The 10,141-nt window shown below is 32.7% G+C and overlaps 1 protein-coding gene across 4 annotated transcripts in view; it reads left to right on the top strand.

The window, feature by feature from the left end:
* The window catches only part of LOC117172295 (protein kinase C and casein kinase substrate in neurons protein 2), a 547,527-nt gene that overhangs the window by 431,660 nt on the left and 105,726 nt on the right, over positions 1 to 10,141 (top strand). Inside the window, exons 10-11 of one of the 4 annotated variants that reach the window (XM_033360054.1) lie at positions 824 to 987; positions 3,779 to 3,821. The exons of 2 other annotated variants lie outside the window; for them this stretch is intronic. In XM_033360054.1, coding sequence (XP_033215945.1) covers positions 824 to 987; positions 3,779 to 3,811 — 197 coding nt within the window. In that variant the 3' untranslated portion in view covers positions 3,812 to 3,821. Of the gene's footprint in view, positions 1 to 823; positions 988 to 3,778; positions 3,822 to 10,141 lie in introns of those variants that run through there. One more of the 4 variants, XM_033360055.1, reaches the window with a different exon arrangement.

Below are 10,141 nucleotides of genomic sequence, written 5' to 3'. Positions count from 1 at the left end.
GAGGGAGCTCTTCTTAATATTTTGACACCAAAATCATGTCGATACACCTTACCGACTGCGAGTAAAGCCACCCACGCTTTAACTTGACAGACTGTAGGTCTCAAACATTTGCCAGATTTTACGACGGAGAGATTGTAAAGGATAACCAGCAATTTTCTAGGTCTATCTTAGATTGTTAATATACAGTTAATTTCAGTTTGTGTTTAATTAATTAACTAATTAATATATTCGTAAGGAATTCTTCACAGAAACAGCTCGGAATGTAATAAAATTTGTAAGAAATTTTTCTTATCAGATTGGTTGCCGTAATCTGCTAACTACTTTCAACATCTACGAGTTGATCTATTCGTAGGTGGCGCGAAATACAATTAAATAATTGAACGAACTTACCTGTAAGTGAAATTCGATTCTAATTGTATGAGCACCACCGAAGAATAGATCAGCCCCACCCGGTATATAAATATACTGGCCCTCTAACTAAATTTTGTAATTCTTAGTTATGCCCTATTAACAAAGATTACGGCCATTCTTTGGAATAATGAGTAGCCAAGCGTGCGAAGGAAGCAGTAGTGCTTTTTTTTTGTTTTTTTTTTTTTGTTTTTGGTTATTCTTTGAAACTGTGGCAACGCAAGCACAAAGTGGGGGAACTACGAGTTGATCTATTCTTCGGTGGCGCTCATACAATTAGAATCGAACTTCACTTACAGGTAAGTTCGTTCAATTATTTAATTATGTTCAATAGAGAGGTTTCATGAATCATGAGTTTCTTTTGCTTTCTGTATGTCTTATGTGTTTATGACGCATATTTCTCGTGTGTTTATAGCAGATTCGCAATTTGACCTTCACTCGATTCTCATGTATCAAAGGGAGAGCATTGCTGTTACGTTTCTGTTCCTACCTGCTCAATTTTTTCTTACCTTGATAAAGGTGCTGCATGAGTATCAAAACGTTGCACAGTGGTACCTGTCAATGGAACAGTGGGACATGGTAAGAAAATTTGCGAAAATCGAGATGAAATTGGTACGTATTAGGTTTTTTTAGGTCGGTGAACAAGAATATGATGTCAAAATAATTGCGAATTGAATCTCAGTGCAAAATTTTTGCAATTTACATTTTTTCGCAATATTTTTTCAAAAAATTTTTTTTTGAAAATTGCATGAGAAAGCAAATTCCAACAAATAAATGAGCAAATTTTTAAATTTGAAAAATTTTCCGATGGTTTTTACCTTTGCAGAAATAGGACATGGTAAGAAATGTGCGAGAATAGAGTATGATGTCAAGAAAATCAATGGTTGCCAATAAGTGCAAAAGTTTGCTATCAAAATATTTTTTTGCAATTTTTTTACAAAACATTTGTTTAATATAAATGTGATAATAAAATAAAATAAATGTGATAGCAATATTACATGATATAAACAATAATCATTATATATAATAATGACATATAAATAATACATAATGAGATATGTACATAATACACATTCCTCTCTTAACAGCATAAATGGCAACACAATAAGTCTGTTTTCATTAGTTAAACGAGAATGCGTAGGGCGCAGCTAGTAGTATAGCTACATAAAAAAATACAAAATTATCTGAGGTTATTATAGCAGTCGCCTTCATCTGAATAGTGATCTTCACTCTCTTCCAACTGATAATCTTCATTTTCTTCTGACTCATGACCATCATCTTCCTCTGCTTCATAATCTTCCTTTTCATTTTCGTTTTCTTCTGCACTACTATTGGTAAAAAGTGATGCAATATTTGGCTCTAAAAGCATTTTTCTTACATCAGGTGATATCGCTAACCTTTTTTTATCATTTTTTTTTTACGTAGGGAAGCGATAAGATGATCGGAATTTGCAAGAAGTCGATGAAACACATCTTCCATGTTTACTTTTCTATTTATTTTTCGGGAAGAATGTTCCCGAAAGCGACGAATGAGCTTGATGCTCGGCTCTTGGGCTTCCTCTGACATCATAACAATAGGGATCGCTGAGTTGGATACGATGTTCTTTCCATGAATCACAATTTTGTGAACTGTTGTTGACATATTGAACCAACCATACAGATTCACGAATTTTTTTGCAGTTTCTATGCAATAAGTCTCAAATAATGAAGGATTCAAGTCGTACCTGCATGTAATTTCTTCTAATATGCATGCGAATCTCTTCACTGTGTCAGCATCCACACCTGTAATTTCAGCTGTGATGTCAGGATGCTGGAAAGCTCTGCGTGCAGTATTGCCATCATTGGTGTTGCCACTCCCTTTTTCGGGCTGATCGACTTTTAAGTGAAGCCTTGTTTTGAATCCATTTTTGATGTACTTCTTACGCTCCAAAAATGCTGGATACAAAGGACTTTTTTGTCCAAGTGACCATTGTTTGAATGGCAATTTACAACCAAGATTGTAAATACATTCGAAAAATCGGATTTTAGCATGCAAGGAAGAGATGCCATACTGCAGTGTATCTTCTCTTATAGGTGCGTTTAGGCACTTATCTATACTGTTGAAGTCTTTTGATGTTAATCTACAGATATAGCATTGTTGAGAAGAATTCGTCCCTGTCATTGCATTGATGGATTTGGCATCAAACATCGTGGGAAAAATCTCGTGTCTGATCGTGAGATTCGTAGATCCAATGCTCATTTTGAACTTCACAAAATTGGAAATTTGATCATCAATCCACTCTTTTTCCGCAACAATAACTGCGGAATTCTCCTTTACAAACTGGAGTCTTAGAGGCCTGGAATATGATGGCGATGATGGAGTTGGATTTTTCCACATAATTGTTTCCTCGTTAGTGATGCAATCAATGTACATTAGTCGTAGAGGAACAACAGATGTTGACAGCATACATGAGTCCTGAAAATCAACACCTGTTTTATCAACAAAACTCTTCTTGTAATTGTTGTGCCCAGATGATCCATCAAATCCATATTTAAATTGCAAAGTTATTCTTTTTAAATTCTCGGGCAGTATGCGTACAGAAATAATTTCTTGCTCATTTTCGCATATTCGTTGAGCAGTATGATCCAAGGCATTCTGTAATGGTACGAGTACCTCGGCGCAATTTCCAGTTACACTTACGCCAGCAGGATAGCACTTTTTTTAGTCTTAAGCATGACCTTATAAGGTGGTAAATTTGAATACTGGTGGTATTGGCTTCTTGTAGATAAAGCAGTTGTCCGCTTTTCCACAATTTTCTTCTTTTTGCATACCGGGGAACCCAATTCATAATTTACAGGAAATTTGCAGGTTTTTTGCAACCAAGACTCATTACTTTTTAAAAAAACATGCAATGTTCTGTTTTTTTGCTGTCATCTAGTTTTGATATTTTGTCTTGATAATTTCACCCGCAAATTCTTTGGGAATTAGATATTTCTCGCCCAAAACAAGCAAAAATTCTCTTCAAGCATTTTTCCCTTCAATTGATATCCCTCATTTAGGCAGTTCTTGAGGAGTTCGAATATTTTACGATAAGTCAAACATAGTGGGTCTTCGTCCAAACTGTGACTGGTCGAAGAGAGGCCTGTAATTAACATTGAGTACAGTAAATACCCATCGAATTATGAAAGGCTTGTTTTCGATTATGCAAAAACATATATAATGCAATAATATATATAAAATTCGCTCTTATTTTGAATGAAAAATAAGTTTTTATATTTATTTAGCAGTGCGGATTTTCAAGAAAATAAAAAATCTTTAAAAAAGGAATATTTTTTACAATAAATTATTAAAAGAATATTGTTATTAATAATTGAACGTCAATAATTCACAGGTTAACAAGGAAGTGCATATAAGAGTAATATAATAAATTTTTTGACGCGGGGAAAAACACTTGAACAGTCACTTTAAGGGATAACTGAAGCTGATCAATACGTGAATTGGTCAATTAAATTATTAATAACATTCGTATAGGCAAATATTGGCAGACGTCTTCAAGTTTGTGAGGTACCCTTGGATATAACTTAAAAAATCTGATAAAACTTTAAACGGACCTTATAGAATACTTTAGAAAACGTGAATAATAAGTACAGTTTAGAAGCTAATACACACACTATACTATATGTAAATATATAAACTGTATATAGATATTATAATAAACCTGCGTATTTCGTGACGGCAATGCCGAATTATTTATTTAAGTTTTAAGTTATTGGAAATACTTTTAATAGTATCTCAGCATACTTAGATAGTTTTCACTTTAAAAAATAAACTGCATTTGTCAAAACATTGTAATATTGTAAAACCCAGAGTTATGAATTTTTCAAAATAGCCGAAAATGAATTTTTTCAATCTTCAATTGCTTATAGCTTTTAATCTGTAAGTTTTTTGTACATAATGCACCTTATATTTTTTTCTTATTTTACCCCATATTTTCAGAAAAAATTGGTTAGAAATCATAAAAAAAAATTTGCAATAAATTGTTTATAATAATTGGCACTATAATATATTATTAAAAAATCTTAAATAGATATTTTTGCATAATGTTCTATGAAATAATATTTTAATGTGAAGTAAATTAATATTTATTTAGCGATTTTGAAATAAATAATTTATAATTTAACGACATTTTATTATATAAATTATGTTTAGGCAAATATTTTCACACGTTTTAAAGTTTTTTAGGTACTTATGAATATTATTTACTACTTTTAATAAAAATATTGAAGGAATGTTGCGGTATACTATAACTCTTCTATAAATGTACTTTTATTTTTTAAAGAAAACTTATGCAATTTTCATGATTTTCCTATTAATTAATGAAAAATGAAAACCTAATCGAAAATTTTCATTACAGTATGTGCAAAGTACTTACTGTCCTGAATCGAATTAATTTTTTTTAATAACCAGATATGCAGTAGGCTTGGGTGTACGCTGCTTCAAAGGTCATGCACGGTTAATACTCAAATATGAATGAAACACATATCTTAACTGTGTGTTCCCTTATCAAATCTCTATCGCTGCATGAGCATGAAAACGAAGCGGGAGCTTCGAATTTTGTAACTTCATATCTCTATTTATCAAAATATGGTAAAGGAAAGACCGATCTAGTACCTTTTTTCTTTCTCACCATGTTTCTATCTTCCATATACAGGCACCACTGTGCGTTGGTGAATATTATTTACAGATGTTTTTTATTGTGATTTGATAATAATAAAAATAAAAAAGACGAAAGAAATAAAAAAGAGAAGCAAGGGACCCAGCATACTCGTATTTGTCGGGAAACCTTTATTTATTTTTTAAAGTTAAAAGAAAACAGCCAGTTTATCTTAAACTCTGGGGGCTAAGAGCCTTAAAATGCAGGATTTTCTGAAAAAGACTTTCCCTTATTAATGAATTTATATTTCGTAAACTATTAGTAGCAAAGAGTTCAAATGTCGTGTATTTCAGCAAATCTCGACGTTTTCGGATAAACTGATTGCTAAAAAATGGAATTTACTTTGTTGTATGTCTCCCGTCGTTGTTGTCATCGGAGTCTGTGAGCACAATACCTTACAAGGAATTATCTGACTGGATTCTGCTTGGGCACACTTTTATAATACCTAAAAATTTTCCGCATTATTTTGAAATTTCCGAAGTCAGGCAAAAAAGAACATATCGCGCCAAAAATGTTTTCGAGAAAAAAAAAACTTCACAATCACGTGATTTTTGCAAGGTTGATCTTTGCAAGGTCAATGTTTTTGGGTTAGTTGAATTCAAATCTGAATTTGGATTTTACAATTAAAAATCGCGGTTCTAATACGGCAGACATTAAATAGTACACGTGCTTGGATCTGGATAAAATTTGTGGTAAATAGGTTTTTCGTGTCACGGATTTCAGATCTGATGTTGGGTTTTCAGAATTCAAAATGACGGATCCAATATGGTGGACATGAATTATTAAAAATGTTCGGACGTTGATAAAATTCGTTATGTTTAGGTAGCCCCGTATATGGCATGCGCTATTTTGAATTTTTAAAATCCGCAATGAAATTTGAAAGTACCCTACTGCAAATAGCTATATATGTGCAGGTAAAGGTCACTAATAGAATTCTATATAATGATCCTATAAGTGACCTATATAGGATCCTATATATGGTTACCTATATAGGTCAATATAGGTGCCACCTATAGGAAATAAGACAGCTTCCTGCATAGGATCCTTTATAGAATCCTAACTGATTCTATGGTAAGGGTATGTGTTCCTTATTCCTACGTTGGAATCCATAGAAGAACCTATATAGGTACTTACTACCAAACAATCCCATAGAAAAATATATCTACTGCGCTCCTGTATCTGCTATAGGAAACTATTGCGCAACGCGTCCGGTTCATCATCTGTCCTATATAGGTCACTAATAGGATTCTATATATTACCCTATGCAGGAAGCTGTTTCATTTCCTATAGGTGTCTTCTATACTGACCTATATAGGTGACTATATAGGTCACTTATAGGATTATTATATAGAATCCTATCAGTGACCTATATAGGTGACCCTATATAGTATCCTATATAGGTCCCTTATAGGATCGTTATATAGAATCCTATTAGTGACCTATATAGGTATTTATGATAGGATAGCCCCTCCAGAAAACTAAGAAACACTAATTTTATTAAAGTCCACACATTTTTAATAATTCACACCCGCCATGTTGAATCCGCCATTTTAAATTTCGAAAATCGAAACTCAGATTTGAACTCAGCGACCCTTAAATCCCTAATATACTCTAGCACAATGAGATCGGATCACGTTGAATAATTTTCTTTTGAAATGCCCACAAGTGTGTCGTGATACAAAAGTGGCACGACGTTTTTTCCCATGTATGTGTTACTGACAGAGAAGGGATTAAGCACGAGTTGAAAGGATAAAAATGAAACTGTAAATCATTTTCTGATAAAAACTCGCGTTTTTACAGTTCTTTTAAAATCTACGTGGGAAAGAACTTTTTAGAAAATAAAAAAAGCGTCATTCAATTCCTGATGATAAGCTTCAATCTTGATCATCTAATGCATTCCGTTCACAACATAAAGTTGATTTGGGGTGATGCTTTTGTTTTTATACCTGTTTTAAATTGGTCCGTTTTCTTATTTAAAGTTTAGAAACACATCAATGTAAAATTAAATAATATTTAATTCATAATATGTGACCCTCCGCAAAAATAGGGACCTAATTCGCGGACATTGAATTTTACAGGACGGGCGAACTTACCAGGAAACATTCCCAGGTCAGAAATTCCGATTGCGTTCACTTTTGGGTATATTTTAGTTGAATCGCTTCTAAGACATGGTCAATTCTCCTCATCGGCCCAAAAACGGTTTTAAGGGTAGTTTCACCCTCTCAAAGTTGAGGTTTTTAGTAGAAGTTTTGCTTTTTTCGCATTTTTAAAGGCGATTGACATATACAAAACAACTTGTAGAGGACTTTTTGCAGCGTGGATAGACGGAAACACACCGTTGATGACCACTCACCCCCCACACGGGGGTAAACAACCCTCGTTTACCATCTGGAAAGTGTTTGTAAATTAGCAAAAAATTCAGATAAAAAGTAGTTCACTACATATTTTATTTAACAACTGTGAAACTCGTCCAGATTTAGGGGTAACTACCCTCACACACATATATAGTGAAATTTCGAACATTTTTGGCTTTTTTTATTCGTAAAAAATGTTTCATTAATAAAACACATATTCTTCACTATGGAATTGCGATAATCTCTAACAACTTTCTTAACCACCCTATTTTCGGGGCTGAATCATCCCTTTACACAAATAAAATTTAAAAAAGCAAGTCAAAATATCACGAAAAATCATTTAAAAAATGTACTAACTGTTTGAGAACCTTGATATAATTATTCAAGCTTTTTATAAATGAGAAAAATTTCTAAAGGAGTAACTACCCTTATATACATATTTGGCTGCACGTTTAAACGCATCACGTATTTACCATTGTCATCGATAAAAATTGAAACCGGCATACACGCATATATGAAAATTATGGAGTTTACCAAATCATTTCAACTAACCTTCTTCCAGAGGGTAAACTACCCCCAGAGTAATGACTATCGTTTAAGGGGAACCTACTAAATTCGAATTGTAGTTTAAAGCTATGATAATTTCCTCACATACTAGAGACAACACTGTAAAAAAATGTCCTAACATTCCGTAGGAAAAATTTCGGGAATTTTCCCAAATTTTTGGGAATTTTCCCTAACATTTTGTAGGGAAAATTTCGGAAGTTTCGGGAATTTTCCCAAATTTTATGCAATTTTTCCTAACATTTGGTAGGAAAATTTCGGAAGTTTCGGGCATTTTTCCTAATTATAGGGAATTTTCCGCAATTTTAGGGAATTTTCCTTAACATTTTGTAGGAAAAATTTCGGAAGTTTCCGGAATTTTTCCCAATTCTGGGAAATTTTTCCTAACATTTTGTTAAGGGCATTTCGGAAGTTTCGCCAATTTTCTCAAATTTTATGGAAATTCCCTAACTTTTTGCAGGGAAAATGAAGGAAGTTTCGAAATTTTTGGCCGTGTGTTTTGGGCTTTTTGAAATTAATATAGAATTTTTTCTCACATTATTTTTTAGTCAAGTATATTTACATTAATTACAATAAATTAATTAATTGTTTCAGAGAAATATTTATGCAAATAATTGAAATTTAACTATTTTTTCATGAGTTTCACGATAGGCGTAGTTTTTTCAGCTCTCTTATATTTTCTTTTTCTTCCTCTTTTATTTCCCTGAAGAGAATTAATTTTCAAAAGCATCCTGCAACAAAAATAATGTTTGAAGTATAATTGGTCAATCTTGAATTTTTTCGGTCCTAAGGTTTCGCCCTTTGCATTTCGCCCTTTGCATTGCTAAAGGGCGAACCTCGCACTTTAAAACAAAATATAATAAGTAGTGGCCCTGCGGACTTAAGCTCAAAAATAATTAGTGAAGACAATGTCCGTATCACCGTGCCTTCTCATAAAGCTGAGAAAATAATTTCGGTCGCGTTAGCTGCGTTTTTTTAATGAGAATGTAAAGAATATGCAGTAATTAAAATGTTTATTGTACGAGCTGAAAAATGGAAACTTTCTGAAAACAGACATAAAAATTTATTTGAAAAAAAATTAATTGATAAACTTAACGTAAAATTTGGATGCAGGTTTTTACTTTGTCTTTTACTGACGGACGCTCAAGGCTCCTTCAAAACACTCCACTCTCAACTCACTTAAAAACGGAGAACTGTTCTGTCGAAAGAGTCGAAGGTAAACAACCTGAAGGATACAGATTTCAGTTTCAATTATCTATCAGTATCGTGGAAAATGTTTAGTCATTCATGCCATGACACATTTTCACCCTCAACTTAAGTTTTGAAAACCCTTCAGTTATATAGAACGACTGTTGCTATGTATATCTGTATATACTAGAGAAACACACACACACAGAGAGAGAGAGAGAGATGCATTGCTACAATGGTTAATGTAGTCGGCTATATAGTCTTTGAGAACAATAGAACATATTTAACAAGAAGAAAAGTAAAAAATACAGTAAAATACATACTTAAAATAATATCTGAACATAAATCATAAAAATGAAATGCAATAACATTAGTTATAAATGATCATAATTCTCAAAAATTATATGACTTACTGGGTAAAATTATATCAAAATCATACCTAACTCGTTCTGAAAAACAATTTTCGGAATAAAAGTATAACAATATTTAGAAATATTTCCCATGAAAGTATATGGAAATTTCCCAAAGGAATAAGAAAAATGTCCTGTTTTCTTATGTTTTTGTAAATTTCTCAACCTTTCCGAATTATTCCTGATTTTTCGGGAATATTCCTTGTTCATTCCAAAATTTTTCCGAAAATTAGGGAAAATTACCTATTTTTTGGAAAAAATGTTTTCCTTATAAAGTCCAAAATAATTTTAAAAGTGACTTCTAGCCCTATACGCAATTGTTTTCGGAGTTTCGAACGTATTGTTCATTTACTGATGTAAATTATAATAAACGTCATCTATGTTCATATAATACGAGGGTAGTTCAATAAGTCCTTAGAATAACCAACAGATGGCGCGCGAATCGCTCCAGATCATCTGTTTTCAGTCAGCACCACTCCCGACTAAATATATGGTGCAGTCACAGTCCACATCTTCTGAGTTTA

This window comes from Belonocnema kinseyi, chromosome 5 (genome assembly GCF_010883055.1).
Source record: "Belonocnema kinseyi isolate 2016_QV_RU_SX_M_011 chromosome 5, B_treatae_v1, whole genome shotgun sequence".
NCBI lineage: Eukaryota > Metazoa > Arthropoda > Insecta > Hymenoptera > Cynipidae > Belonocnema > Belonocnema kinseyi.
The sequence above is the reverse complement of the archived record's forward strand: the minus strand, read 5'-3'. Positions and strand labels throughout refer to the sequence as shown.